This window comes from Melospiza melodia, chromosome 6 (genome assembly GCF_035770615.1).
Source record: "Melospiza melodia melodia isolate bMelMel2 chromosome 6, bMelMel2.pri, whole genome shotgun sequence".
In the NCBI taxonomy this organism is placed as follows: Eukaryota; Metazoa; Chordata; class Aves; order Passeriformes; family Passerellidae; genus Melospiza; species Melospiza melodia.
In genome coordinates, this window is record NC_086199.1 from 62,333,450 (window position 1) to 62,349,319 (window position 15,870).

General features: G+C 44.1%; 1 protein-coding gene across 4 annotated transcripts in view; it reads right to left on the bottom strand.

The window, feature by feature from the left end:
• TNNT3 (troponin T3, fast skeletal type) overlaps positions 1-15,868 on the bottom strand; it is a 30,122-nt gene extending 14,254 nt beyond the window's left edge. For all 4 annotated transcript variants that reach the window (XM_063158654.1, XM_063158651.1, XM_063158650.1 and 1 more), the window contains exons 1-5: positions 15,629-15,868; positions 10,959-10,993; positions 10,451-10,464; positions 9,767-9,784; positions 7,213-7,230 (exon numbers count right to left, since the gene is read on the bottom strand). In XM_063158654.1, coding sequence (XP_063014724.1) covers positions 7,213-7,230; positions 9,767-9,784; positions 10,451-10,464; positions 10,959-10,993; positions 15,629-15,853 — 310 coding nt within the window. In that variant the 5' untranslated portion in view covers positions 15,854-15,868. The remainder of the gene's footprint in view (positions 1-7,212; positions 7,231-9,766; positions 9,785-10,450; positions 10,465-10,958; positions 10,994-15,628) is intronic.
• Between the last annotated feature and the right edge of the window lie 2 nt (positions 15,869-15,870).

The window sequence follows — 15,870 nt, forward strand, 5'->3', positions numbered from 1 at the left end:
AACTCATCATCAACGTTCAGCTAACTTCCAAAGAAGCTCGGTTCCCTTCTAGATCTATGGCTCAGGCTATTTTCTTCCTTGAAGACAACATTGATGTCTATATAAATGTACTGCTGCTCTTCAAATCCATTTGCAATGTAAAATTACAAATGGATTACTTCACAGGAAGAAAATGTTCATTAGAAGTCTGTGCAGGTCTACATGTCATTCTTCTGGGTTTTGGCAAAGCAGGAATAGATCAGCAATGTGAATTTGCAGAGCAGGTTTTGCTTTTCAGCCACACACACACACACACAGATACACACCCCCCACCAAATAAATATTTTGCAAAACAGGCATTAAAAACCCACAAATTCTAACAGTGTTTATATTCCCCATGTACGGTCAATGGGTCAAATTCTGCCCTGAGATTTTAAATAAACCCTCCCCTATAGGAAGAAATATTCATTCTCATATTACAGGGCAGAATTTAATGCATTCCACAAGGAGACTTTTTGCTGAGCTACCCTTTCACAATAGCATATGTGTGTTCCCCCAGTTTTTAGTGAAATTTTCATGCAATGAGTAAATTTCCTTCTCCTTACTGTTGATTACACTTTACTGAGAAAAAAAATTAAACTAAAATAGAACTACCCCAAAGGCATGCAAGTTATAATCCGTCCTTAACTGATCAGTTGTTATCCCCTGTCACCTTGTATTCAGTTCTCACACACACCATCCCAGCAGACAGACACCAGGGAGTTTAGAAGTTAAATCACATACCTGGAGGGGGGGCTTCATTTAGTAGGATGTGTCAGGGGAAAAACACAGGAAAGGAAGATAAAATAATTAGAAATAAGTTATGCAGGAAGGGACCACCTCAAACTTTGGTAAGACTGGGTTGGAGAAGTATAATTTGCAAACCAAGTTATAGGGATAGACTGTTAATAAGAGTGGGAAAGTAGTGTAATTACAGTGGGGTATCAAGTAGATAGGAAGGAGATGCCATAGAAATAAAAGATAAAGGGAATTTGAATGTTGATGATTTGCAACAGTTGAAACCATGCGAATTTCTAAACCATGGGCAAGTGTAGTAACACTGGTGATCCTTAAATTTGGAAGAAAACATACCCAAGAAGAGAGATTCACAGGCATTCAGTGTTGCCTAGGTTTCAGCTGCCCTTTTAGCTATCAGAGCTGGCATGAGGATGTGAGTTACTGAAGGAGCTTCTGCTTTGGATGTACCCCTATGCCTGCATCTGAAGCTCCACCATCTAAGAATCTCTGCTAGCAGATTCCAGGCTTAGCTCTGCAGAACTGGCAATGTTTGTGTCTGCACAGAGCTTGTCTTTGCTGCAAAGGACTAGAAATGCTTGAGTTTGTGTGCCAGAATCCTGCTGCAATCCACTCTCAGCAAGTGTAAGCAGCTTTGGTTTCTGCAGCTCAGGTACCCCCATAGCTCAGGGGCTATGGGGTAATCACAGCCCTGAAAGTTTTCAGGGACACTAATAAAGCTTGTTCTAAGCTTCTTAGATGGTGATCCTTCAGTTACAAACAATATTTATACTTTCCTATAGGGAAAATAAGTTTTAGGGAATTTCAAGAACGGATTGATTCTTCATGATTCTGGTATTCTTCAACATCTTCAAATTCCTATGTACAGAAATGCTTCAGATTAATACATAGGAATTTAGATGTCACAAACATGAGCTTGGTTAGGTGGAAAGAGTCAAGAAGGAAAAATGAAAGAATTAGAGCAAGAATTCCACAACAGCAACAACTGTGACTTGTGCAGGCCAAAGCTGTGACATAGAAGATGTGGTAGGCAAAGACAGCATTAATAACAGAGAAACTAATAATCATGCAATTACATGAAAAGCTGGGACAGTCTCCTCATGGCATAAAAGTTTTTTGTTAAGCTTGTTATATTTACATTGTCTTTTGGTTTTATTGTGCTTTATGTTACAGAAGGAAAAGAAAGCATGGGAAGGCTGTGGTTATGGCTTTATTTCTTATGATATTATGTTAATACCTTGTGTTTTGCACAAATTTCAAGCTCATACACATTTGTCAATGCTGGAGAACCAGCTCTCAAGTACTGAGTAGCAGTTCAATAAATATCATGGAAGAGAGGTACAGAGTCAGGCCCAGCAGCTCTGATGGAGGCAATGACCTTTAGCTCGTGCAAATCAAAGTCAGAAAAACCTTATGTGCAGATTAAGAGACAAAAATGAATATGATTAAAAAGAGAAGGATGTGAAACAAGAAGCAATGAGAACAGGAGAGACATGAGAAGCAGTGAAGAGATGAATGTTGAAGTATTAAGTCATGTAAAAATCAATCAGCTTTCACCTCACCCCAGCCTTGGCAAGAGCACCAATCTGCTCTGAACTAAGAGGCTGGTCTCCCTCTGTGGAGAGCAGAGGGAAATAGCTGGGCTGGGAGGCTGCTGGGATGTGACTGCTTTGATAAAGCTACTCCAAAGGGCACAGAATAATTTCCACAGACAGTTTAGAGGACTCTGCAAGTTCAGTTTCTGTTTTCCCAGGTAATGACCATTATAGCATTCCCATACGCACTGTGAGGATGCTCCAAGTCCGGTAAGCGCCTGTTATTACAGCTCATACATTGAGAGGTTTGTCTGCAAAAATGTTACTACATTTTTCATGCAGCAGTTAGCTTTATCCTCATTATTATGCATCACAGAGTGATGAGGAAATTATGACTGGTCAAAGGTGTGAGGAAGCTGCAAGTTACAGTTTATCGTTAATATTTGATTTTTATGTTTACTTCCACCTTTGAATTCCTGAGTATAATACTAGAGTTACTGTTAAAATTTTCCAACATAAATCAGAGTTCCAATTAAATTTCAGTATTTCAGAACACACATAGCTGAGATTTTAGTTTAAAAAAAAATAGAAACATTTCACAGCCATAAAGGCTGCAGAGATATTAACATCTCTGAAGCAAAACTTTTCCACTTTTTGCCTTGTGGCAACTTCTTATTCCAGATTTGTTCTTGCATTACACTATATATACCCCACATTATCCATAAAGGCAATGCTTCAGAAGCATCTAAAATAGAATTTTCATTTTCAAAATCTGGAAATCTTCCATAAAGGAGAGAGGGGGAAAAAAGTTGGAACAAAATGTTTTAACTAAATAAAAACCATAATTTTCAAAAGCTGTCAACAAAGTGTTCCTTTTTTTTTTTTTTCGGTTGGTTGAAAAGTTTCCATTTTGTCCCAATTCAGCACATGACCCAATTGTGAAACTGCCAAGTGGAATTGAATTTCCAGCAGACAATAACCCTTCAGATTGACGCAGAGGAATTCAGAAGTCACATACCTGGTTCAGGGACTTCTTTAAAAGGGAAGTAGCAGGGAAGGAGATGCAAAGAAAGATAAGAGAATTAGAGCAAGAAACAGAGGATAATTAAAAACCCTTACACTTTCCTTTGCCAAGGTGGTGGAGGCAGGGTTAAAGGGATAAAAACCATTAATAAGATTAAGTGAGAAATAGAGGGCACATGTGAATGTCAATTAGAATTGTGGAGAGGAAGGGTTGTTTGAATATAAAAATGCAAATGCCTAACATATATATTCATAATGTTATAAATCAAATGCCGCTGTAGCCTTTGGCAGACAAAAACATTACTTGTATTTAAATTAAGTCCATTACCCATAAGTTTGAATGTGCAAAAAAGGGCATAGACAACCTGCTCTTATTCATGTGCATAGAAATCCCAGCCACTGTGGAAATCAATGGGCTCTGAGGAGCTGGCATTGATTTTCTTGGTGCCCAGGATTTCACCACTGGTGCATAGGGCTGCACACCAGTGTGGGAGGGTGAGTACGAGCATGGTACTGCTCTCCAGCCTGCAGGATGAAACATCCCATGGAAGCCTGGCTGGGCAAGCACAGAGGGGCAGGCAGAAGGGCAATGGAAAGGTAAATGGGTTTGGGCTGCCAGGCTGATGCTTTAAGAAGCATGACCTTCTATTTTGCCAATCACAGAGATTGTCTAACCAGATCTGGACCTTAATTCCGGTTACAAAATCAAGTAAAAATACAACCTTGCCACCCTCCTTTTTGCATAATGCCCATTAACCCAGAAATACCCCAATGGTTCTGGAAAAAGCACACACTACATCTTTTCTCAAATATGCTCCAACCAAAATGATGCCACTTAATCTAATCCTTACCCCAACAGTAAAATCTAGGTATGACGCCATGTCACTTATTGAAACGCTCTTGACTTTGGGTGCAAGTGTCCCCACACCTCCATACACTGCTGCAAAGGGAGCTCTGTCTCTGTGCAGTGGCAGAGGAACTGGGGAAGAGGAGCACCCAGCTGAGGGACACAGTATTGCCCCAGGACATGGCTGTCCCACCTCTAACCCTGGGGTGTGGCACAGAGGAAATGGTTTGAGGAGCACCATCCCTGTACCAACTGGTGTCCATTTGAGTAGCCTGGCTAGAGACATCAGGTGCTGCTGGGGAACACATGAGCAGTGCCCAGCCTGTGCCTCAGGCATTGTTTTCAAACAGCAGTTAGTACTCATTACTCATCACACCGTGTATCCTATGAGAGCAAAGCAACCGTGCAGAGGATATTTTTTGCATCAGCTCATCTTCAACCACCTCCAGAATTCCTGCACGAGTTACTGCTCCAGACAGAAACAGAGGAATTCACAAGTCATGGCACATACCTTCCTCATGAGCTTTAGCGTGTGGGAAGAGTCACAGAGCAAAATGCAAAGGAGATGAGAGTGTTAGGAGCATCAGAACAACTTTTCGCTTGGGCAAAATGGAGGGGGAGGGAAAGACTAAGAATACATTGCAAGGAAATAAAATGAGTATGGATACTAAAAGCAGTACTGGAAGTGAGGGTGCAAATGGTCTGAGATATTAAAAACATAAAGCTGATTTAAGCAGTCATATCAGATTACATTTGTCTTACACAACCATTCCTGCAGTCCTGCCCAAAGCCAGGAGCAGCATGCTGTTTCATAATCCTGATGCTTGCCCAAGTGGATTTACATCCTGAGGCCAGCAGGTTTTGGGTAGCTGCAAGTACTGCCATGAAACAGTGGCCTAGAAACTCCATTATATGAACAAGAATACCATCTTTAATCATTTGCAAAGCTAAAGCATCAAATTTATCACTATTTGCCCTATACCACAGGGTTTAAGCTGAAAAAAAAAGACATGTGGAAAGACCATTGTAAGAATATCAGCCAATCATGAGCATTTCTGTCTGCAGGGCAGATCCACCCCAAATGGACCAAAATAAGCCTGCCAAGGAGACCCAACCAGTCTCAGAGTAGAGACTTTTCAACATTCATCCTTTTAAGAGGTTTACATTTCCCAGCATTTTTCAGGCTTTTATTTCATGCGACAGTTACCACATACATGGACAGCACATACAATGGCAAGACAGAATGTGACAACAGACTGCACAAAAAACAAAATGGTGGCAAGTGTTGTCTATATTAATATGCCTATTTGTAACTCCTGCTTCCTTTTGCCATCTTATGGTTTGCTGGCTAAGCCAAAGCTTACTCTTAAAGGCAAGAATTCAGGAGTCATGTCACATACCTTCCTCCTGAGCTTCTTTAGGTGTGAACAGCCACAGGACAGGATGCAAAGGAACATTAGGAGAAATGCATTAATACATGAGCTGAAATAGGCTGAAAACCTGTCATAGGCTGAAAATTGTGCTCGGGGGAAAAGTTTTATCCCAGTAAAGAACATGCTAATGGCCAGGAGGAATAAGGAATTTGAGGCACCTGTGGCTGGGAGACAACTTCCCTTCGTGTGAAGGGAAGAAGCAAAATTGTATCTGACAGGGAAAACCTCACAGTAAGGTTATGCTGGAATATCTCTGTGGTTCCAGTTTTAGAGGACAGCTCTTGTCCTTGCCCAGATGGGCTTTATAGTGAGCCTTGCACAGGGCAGGCGTGGCAGAGAGGCAGGGTTAGCACTGAACCAACTCTGCTGGACCTTAAACTGAGATTATTCCTGTGTGTTCCAGCAGCAGAGCCCATCACAGAGGGCACGTGGAAAGCAAAGACAGCAGAGGCAAAAAGGCAAAGTAACTGGTACTGCTCCTCCTGCACCACCCTTGAGGCCCCACCACCACCACCATGGAGACAGCAGGGAGCAGTTTGGAAGGTGATGGCACGTACCTGCTGGAGGAGCTTCATCAGGTGGGATGTGACAGGAAGCAAAAGCAATGAGATGGAAAATGAGAACAGTTAGACTAAAGAGTGTGTGAATGCAACAGAGGGTTTAAAAAAAAAAAAAAGCACAGGATGTATGAAATAAGGAAACAGAGGAGATGAAATGGAGACAGGTGACCAGAGCACACACAGATACAAGAAATGTAAAACCATCTGGACCTGGATGCTGTAAAAACTCTGCAAACTGCTCGGAGTGGGTCTGTTGTGGCACTACAGACAGGTTTACCCCTGTTTAAATAAGCCCATAGAACGAAGCTTTGCAAATATGGAACCAACACACCCTTTGGCTCCTTGCACCTGGAGCACCACATCGCAAACCTCTTGAGTGCAAAGGGTGAGTTTCTGTTCCAGCCCCTCTCCCACCCTGTCTGTCCCAGCTTGCCTATTTGTGGAGCCAGCTGGGGTTATTTACCAGCACCTACATGGTGGTAATTCTTTTATGTATATTATGTACATCATATATCATATATTATAGCTTATAAACTTATAATATATATTATATATTTTATACATAATATGACAATATAGCATATGTACTATATAGCATAGGGCCAAGCACACATTTTACCACAGATGGATTTTGACTTCAAAATCCATCTGATGATGATCTGCCAAGCTACGTAGGAGAAACCAGTTGACACCTGATAGAAACCTTTCTAGCCAGACCCCAGTTATTCCATGGCACCCAAATACCCAGGGCTAAAAATCAGCCTCAGAGCACATTGTGTCTTGGATAAAGGGATGGTAATCATATTTTCTGTGCTGCTTCCTCCCCAGAACTGGAGCAGAGGTGTCTGCACAGATACTCAGAGATGTGGGGTACCCTCAGTGAAATTTGTGCAAGGGACGAGAAAATCCCTCAGCCTTCAGAGAGTTTGCCCCAGCATCTTTCTCTTGTCTCTTGCTTTCTTCTACCACCTTGCAAAATCGAGGTGCACATCATCCTGCTGGTGCAGGAACCAGCAGGGCTGAGATGCTGCTTCACCTACCTTCCTCCTGAGCTTCTTCTGTGGGTGGGAAACATCACACAGCCAAAGAAATGGCAGGAGAAAAATTAAAACAGGAAATAGGTTATTGGAACATTCCTGAGGTTTGCCAAGCTCCCAGGCTGTTATGGGTAAGAGTACACAATGATGGAATTACAGGGTGAGAGAGAATTAAAAATAACATTTTTATGGGCACATTATGGGGTTATAAATGTTACTGAAATATGGGAATATGACCACAAGTGAAAACCACATAAAAAGGCACCCAATATGTTATTCTTTATTAGAGCTGGCTAAAATACCCTAAACCCAACTTCTGGTGAATTTTTAACCAAAAATAAAACTGTTGCATTTCTTTTGCTTTACATTTTTTTCTCATATGGTTAAAATTTTTCACCAGCATTTATCAATTTTTGAAATTTCAAACAAATTCATTCCTGAATTTTACCAGATTAATATAAACATTGTGGGCTGTCTCCCTCCCTTTAAAATACTCATTTTGACACCATTGTGCCAAAAATAATCCAAACAGTTCAGTATAAAAGGTGTAATAAAACAAAAATATATATATGCTTGTTTCCATACACATATATGCATATACACACATATATATTTATATTTATGTGTGTATATTATATACATTTTTATATGTATATATCAATGCATTTTATTTCTTTCATATATATAAATGCTTTAGTTTGATTTTTTTAAATAAATAAAAATAAAATGTTTAAATAAAACAGGCCAAATTTCCTACCAGCTCAATAAACAACATCAATGTCCACTATTGCATTGATGTCTGTGGCTCAAGACAGAGTCCTGACACTGGGTGAGAAATATTTGATCTGGATTTCTTTACACACGTTCTCCCTCCACACTGAGAGAGAAAGAAAGCAGAAGCCATGTCACATACCTTCTTCCTGAGCTTCAGGTGGCAAGTGTCATGGAACAAGAAGCAACAGCAAGCAGGAAAATGAAAACAGAAAACTGTTAGAAACTGGTGCTGGGGTGAGCGAAGGCCTGGAGAAAAAAGGTGGTTAGAAAGTGATGGAGAAAAGTTATATGGAAAAGAAATGGATGACTTCAGAAAGAGACACAAAGGTCAAGCAAAAGTATGGAGCAAAGAGAAATACACCTCAGAGGAGCCAGTCATGCAGATTAAAAAGAAATTCACCTGCCTATTAATGTCATATCAGTCATTAAATTCTTGAAAACAAAAAGTAGATGGTTAGGGAAGAAAGGAGAAAGGAAAAAAATGCTTTTCCTTTAAGGAAGGCTTGTCTGTAGGAGCAACACCCTTCGCTTGCTCTTTTGGCATTTGACAAGACGTAAAGGACAGAGCATGAAAAATGCCTTCAACCTTTCTGGCTCTGCCACTCCTTGCAGGGCCAGAGAGACAGATAATTACTGAAGGCAGCTCTACAACCTATTTAGTGTCTCTGTTTTCTTTTTCTTGAGCCCTTGGTCCCTCCAGAAGCAATGACAGGGGAAATAGTTGCTTAAGGCTAATGTACCTTATAGCAGTAGCAGAAACTAGTCTCACCATGGCCACAGCTGCACCTCTGCTCCCACCACCACTGATGGGAATTTGCCTGTTGCAGCAACTTGGAGGAATCCATGACCAAAAAAAAAAAAAGAAAAAACAGAAAAGAAAAAAAAAAGGAAAAAGCTCTGCTGTGTGTAAATCCCCAGAATGGACATTTCTACACAGGGACAACTCTCTGTCTCTGAGCTGGTCTCATACCCTCCATGTGCAAATATTCCACCTCCAGTAAAGGGTTTTCCTTTTGACCCCTTAGAAGATGCCTTAGGCACTAAGGACAGATCCTGGGAGAAATTCCAAGAGTTTGGCCCTTAGCTCTGTTCCAGACACCTTGGGAAAATGAAGGATGACAACTGGCATCTACACTTGCCTGAACTGAAGCCAGTGTGTCAAAAGTGCCCAGCAAAGGCAGTGATACATCTCCAAATTATCTTCTCCCTGCTGCCTACAAAAGGTGAGAAGGGTTTTTCATGCTCCATCTTTCCAGATCAGCACTCTGTCTCTCACAGCTTGTCAAATCACATTTTGCCAGCTAAAGGCATGGTAAGAAACTTCATCTTTGCCAGTTGGTTCTCTGCCTTGCCTTTTCCATCCTCAGCAGTGCCCTGTCGGGTGCTCCTCAGGAGCTGGGCAACCAGCTCTTCTTTTCAATTTCAAAATTTAAATGCAATCTGTGGACACTGCCAAAATGAGAATGGCAGGATTTCACCAATGATACGTTATGGGGGCTCTGCACCAGTCCCTGCTCTGAAAAGCTCCAAGTTTATGGACAGATGAGCCCCCAGCTTGTTCACCATCCTCTCATACAAATACTCCATTTCATTGTAACATGAAGGCTCTGCATGTGTCAGCCCCAGAAATCTTGATTTTTTTTTTTTTTCCAACTGGTTTACTGATTAAGTGTTTCAGATTGCCTTTAGCAGCAAGCACCAAAGAGAAGGGTGAAATGTAGCCAAGAGAAAAGCAGGGCCAAGAATCAAAGAAAGATAAATTACGTTCCGCTTTTTTTGTTACCTTCTTCTTCGTACTCCTCTGCATTGAAATGGGAGAGGGGGGAAAAAAAGCAGACAAATCAACCATCAGCCTTGACAACATCAGTAGGACATTACCCATGGCAGAGCCCTCTGTGCTCACAGGGCTGCCGGGCAAGATGGTTTCTGAGAGGCCACTTGCAAACCAGCAAGTCAAATAACAAGATTAAATGACTTTGAAAATAAAAAAGAGTAGCTCTGAAAAGGGGAAGAAGATAATAAAGTATTGGATTTTTCCTTGGGCAATGGAAACTCAAGGTTAGACGTGCATTAGAAGGGAAAAGGTAGCAGAGAGGGCCTCTGAATATAAGAAAAGTGTCTATGTATGTTGCTTGTAAACATTGTGGGCATTTACGTTCTAAAACCAGAATATATTACACATACAGAAGCTTCAAAACAAATTGCCAGCAGGTGGCAGTGCCCTTACAAAAACTAGCAGCGTCCCCTCCCACCAGGGCATCAATTTGGGGCGGAAACCCCACGGGCGGCCCGCAGCACGGACACGGCCAGGGTGCTACAGGTACTGTAGAAACCCCAGAAGCTGGTGACAGCCAGACAGACAGGAGCACAAAAAGAAGCTTCAGATTTGTCCAACCATTCCAGCTGACACAGCCAGCAAATGTTGCAGGCTTGCACAGAAGCAATTACAGGCAGATTTAGGACTTACCCTCTCCTTGTTCCCTGTGAGAGAGGAAAAAAAGGACATTGAAACGAGGTAAGTATTTATCCCGTCTGTACTGATGTCAAGCTTTAAACCATACACTGAAGCAATGTTGCTGAAATTCTGTTGTCTGCAGGTCTGTCCATGATTCCTCTGATCCCATGACTGCCCTAAATCTCCCCTCTGTACTACTGATGCCAAAATGTCAAATGATCCCATTGGGTTGGGTCATTCTGCTCTGGATTTGTTAAAGCAAGGCAGAGACTGCTGCAGTGTGGGTTTGAGTCCCCCTCCTCCAGGTGCAGCCCCACAGCCACAGAGGGCAGGCTGAGCAGGGTGGAGGTGTTTGAGGGATGTTCTGTGCTGGACAGGGAGAGGTCTGGGATGCTCTGAGTCAACATGCTCCTTCCCCACAGCCTCGGGGGGCTTCAGGCTGAGCACAGGGATGCCCTGGCTCTGCTGCGTGGGGCCAAGCTGAGCAGATAAACACAGGGACAACTTTCTCTCTACTTACACTTCCTCGGTATCAGACATGTTGGCAATTAGTTTCTAGACGAAAGAGAAGAAAAGGAAAACAAACAAGAAAAAGAAGAAAAACAGTGTTATTAGTGAGTGCACCTCATAAAAAATACCGAGGCAGAAGCAGATGGATTGACATTTGAGGACAAAAAAAGCCAAGCACCTACTTTCCCACACACCAACCAGCTCCCCACCAACACTGACATTTTGGGAGAAGCACAAACCTTTGCCACCCATGTCAGAGGGCAAAAGGAGGGGGAGAGAAAAAGATCATCTGGAAAGATAAATCCCATCAATTCAGCTGCTTCCCACAGGCAGACCCAGGGGCTGCCTTGTCCCAGCTCTGAATTACAGAATCCCCAGAGCTCAGGGAGACAGGCAAGGCCAGGGCGTCCTCCTGCACCCATCTGACATTTCCATCACTCCAGCAAGATCAGAGGAATTTTCCCTTCTTTTGTGCTACCACAGGTGGGAAGGTGCCACCTCCAAAGCCTCAGTCAGTTACAAAAATAACTGAAACTACCAATAAACCTAGAGATAAGTACTTATTTGTCAGCACCCAAAAATGTGTCTGGTTTATACAACTGATGAGTGAGTGAACATAATTTGATGATTAGTTTAAGATGAAAACCAGCCACATGCCTAGTTAGGCAGCTCATTGATATAACCATTTCTATGCAATGCATCATTGGCTTTCCTAACAGCATCAGCTGCCCTGAGGCCAGGGGAGAAGATGAGGAAAGGCCCCCAAAACTTTCTCCAAATCCACAGCAGATCTTAAATTAGAAAGCCAGGCTTCTCCTTGCTGGCCCAAACCCCAACTTTCATAACTTCATTATTCAGCTGATATATGAGAGATGTCTTGAAGGAGCAGGTGGGCTGACTTAGGTTCAAAAGGAACAACTGCAGCTCAGCAGCTTTCTATTTCAGAGGAAGGCAGTAATCCCACAGGCTCCAACCCTGCCCTATAAGGGATTCTCTCCATTCCCCAGCAATGAACTTGGGCACCATACGTTAACATCAACAGGATTTAAAACCCCCATGTTGCAAGGAGAGATAAACAGCCAAGATTTTTTATTCTGGCTCCTCATTTATTCTCTTTCATAAATTCAGCATTGCCCTAGAAGTAGTGCTAGCAGGGTCTGTGTTATGACCTGACCTGAGGTGCTGGATGGGAGGGGTAATCTACTGGCAGGGCACATGAGATTTGGGCTCAGTGGTCTCTTGGTCCCAAGCTGCCTTTAATTTCATAGCTGTGGTTGCCCTCTCCTTGGTTGCAACAGCCATCCCAAGGATGACTCTGGGGACTCTAGTTCCACCAGGCAGAGGGAACAGGGGGAATTTTGTGTTTGGGAGGAATTTCAGCTTTTAAAAGTCTTTTCTGCTCAATTTACACTACTGTTAATTATTTGAATGCTACAACACTGCTGGTCTCTCTCCCCTGGTCTTTTCAGTCTAGATTTCAGGATGAAGACTTGCACTTGCTATCTCCTCAGTGGCTAGCATGTTAGCAGTCTCATTTCAGCCTTCAAGAATTATTCAAGCTATTAGTAATAATGCTTGACGGCATGTTGGTTTAAGCAACAGGACAGCAGAGCTTCTCCAGGCAAAAGCCTGCAGAGGGAACCTGCCTAATGCCCAGCTGTTGGCTTCCTCCAAAAGACATGTTCTGTAAAGACTCAGGGCAATGGCCAATCCTCCCATGGATTAAGCCTTTATAAATGAAGCTTTCCTTCTTCCCAAGGTGGAGGATTAAAAAAAAAAAAAATAAGAGGACTTTTAAAAGGCTGTGGGCTGAAGTCCTCTCTCATTCTAGTAAGAAGAGTAATACCACTAAATGGTGAAGAAATCAGCTGGAGAACCCTCTGTGTGCAGACAGAGAGTGTCTGCTCAGCGCAGGGCATGTAGCGCAGTGCACGCTGTTCTTTCCAAGGCAATTGAAGTCAATGGGAGCCTTTGCAATCAGGCTTTCCATTAGCAGTTATTGGAATGAGCTCATCTCGTCTCCAATTTAGCTCTAAGGACATCTTGCTGAGAGTTGTCACACTGGCTGTTCCCCTGCCCCCTTCCATATTTGTTAATCCAAGCGCTGCAAATGCGAATGGGATTTTGCATGGCATCTGTCCGTGTGCTATAAAAGCAGAGTGAGAATGCCAGCATCCCTAACACCATAAGACCCCAACCCTGAGGGGATTTCTTGGCCCCAGATAAAATGAATTAATAACAAGTGCATTGGCAGACTCTGTACAAAGATGAGCCAGATACAGGAACCCCATAGGCGAGGACAGGGGGGACAAAAAATCCAGGGGAGGATCACTGATTTCAGCCTTGCAAGGGCCAAACATCCAGCCAGGTTTGGCCCCTCTGTCAAGAGAAGCCAGCGTTTAAGGCAGTACCTGACTGCCACTGCCCTGGCTGGAAAGATAAAAAGGTTTAGCTTCAAGAAGAGAAAGGTGTCTGTCCACTTCATTGCATTCAAAAGCCATCTGGTCCCTTAAAGCCAGGGGCAAAATGCAGACTGGCATAGCTACAGCCACCAAAGACTAGAAAGGCTCTTTGGTGCCCAGCACTATCCACATAGTCATCAAAGCAGCCAGGGAAATTGGACTATATTTACATCCAAAAGGCAATAAAGAAAGCAATCTGTTAAGAGCGGCAGTTTTTGCAGTTAGGATTAAGTTTGCCCGAAGGCAATGGAAAGTCTCCAGCTGGCTCGGGATTAGCCTTTGGTGGAAATTACTTTACACACAGCAAATGCAGCCCAGGATTAAGGCTGTTAGCACCTTCAGGCAATAATTGGGCTTTGTTTGTATAGTGGCAGAAAAATGGATTCTGGTCTTGACTGAGGTTTAAGGATGTAATAAAATCAATTAGTTAATGCTGCCCACCCTTTGGAAGGAAATCAAAACACATGGGAAAGTTTCACCAGACAGAAAACTTCCTGCCTGCTCCCACCCCTAAAAGGTGAAAGCAAAGGTTGTTCTGCATTTTGCCCAAGCCAGGCAGGTCACTGGAAGGACAAATACACCAACCCTTAGCCTCAGGTGGGCAGGAATACCATGTCCCTTTTGGCCCTGAATGCTCCTGGCCTCAGCTGAAAGAGCAGAGCCAGCACATCCCAAGAAGCCTCTTAGCAGCTGAGAATGCACCCGGGAGGGGGAATGGGCTGCCTTGCACCTCCAGGCCATCCCTGGAAATAACCCACCCATCAATCATCCCCTCCCAAGGCAGGCCATACAAGGTAGGCAGGGTGGCAAGAGCCGCATGGAAAGGGGGCAGCACAGAAGTGGCCATGCATGGGCAATGGGGCCTGGCAGGGACAGCTCTGGGGCAAGGATGGGCTATGATCCACCAAGCACCACACAGCCACTCTGCCCAGCAGGAGCCACTGCCAACCCACTGCAGGGATTTCTTAATATACATACGTATATTATATACAATACCTATCTCTTTTGATATGATATCTAATAAGTACACAAACATATGCATATACTTCTCTCTAATGCTGAAACTGAGTAGCAGGACTCCAGCACTGCTGGAGGGTCATAGCAAAATCCCAACTCCCTGTCCCAAAATGTGCTCTTTATCCTAATCTGCAGGGTAGCATGAGCTGTCCGATCCCTGCGAGGGGTTCTCTAGGGATAACAAAGCCAAGACAGAGAACAAAAAGCCAATGACTGTGCTCAGCTCACATCCCCTGCCTTTCCTTGGTCTTAGAATCACCAAGGTAGGAAGAGACCAACAAGATCTTCCAGTCCAACCACCCACCAGGCACTGCCACTGTAAGCCCTAAAGCACTCAGCCAGGTGCCTCTTGAGCATCTCTTGGGGACCCACCACCTCCCTGAGTCTTGTCCCCCTGAGGGGTGGCTGCCTGCCCTGGCAGTCACCTACAGCCCCACTGGAGCTCCCCCCATCAGTGGCACAGCTCCCACCCAAATTGCTGCCCCCAGAGTCACCTGTGCTGGTGCCCCTCCTGCCCCATAGGATACCCACCACCTGACAGCAAGAAGCTGATCTAAGAAATATAAATATGCTTATGGAAAACTTTCCACTCTCATAGGAAATGAGAAAATTGCAAGAGAAATTCCCTGTGTGTGCAGAAGGGCAGGAGGACAGGGTTAAATTCAGAGTGGTGATGGGGTACTCTCCATGTTCATGACTTCAAGCTCCTTCACTTTGCTAGCCTGACCATGCAAAACTCAATTTTCTCAATTCCTGTGGGAGGGGACAGTTTTTCCATGGCCACATTTTTTTCCCTAGATCTCCCTCTAGACCTACAGCCCTCTCCATCCACCAGAAGCTCCCTGGTGGTCTGCCCTTCATACCTCCTGCCTCAGCCATCCATTTCTCTGGGTGACAGAGCAGGGAAGGTCAGCACTTTCTTCCTGCTGCTCGAGGGAACGCTCCCTGAGTGCCCCAGAGATAACAATCTCCAGTCCCAAATCTTGGTTTGGAAGGACCTATGCTCCCACTACTAATCCCTGAGACTCCAAAGCACCCAGACCTCTGTGGGTGACATGAGACTTGAGAGATGCCCAACTAAAGCTACAAGTGCCTTTTCCTTAGGATCCTGAGGAACCCAACCTTCCCCTGGTGCTCCTCCATTCAAACCAAGGTTTATCCCTTCTGTGGTGTTGCCCCCCTTGCCAGGGACCCCACTTACCTGGGAGGAGCAGAGAGAAGCACCAAGCTCCTGTCGGAGGGGACGGGCAGGCTGGGATCTGCGAGCGTCCCAAGGTGATGCAGCTCGCAACTTATAGTGACATTTGATCGCCTGGGAGGGCTGATTGGCCCCAGGCTCCCTGTGCTGGCCAGGGAAGGGAGCAGGGATGGGCGGGGAAGGGGTGAGATGGAGGGGGAAGCAAGGGAAGGCGGGGGAAAAGGTCATGCCATGTATAGGAGCAG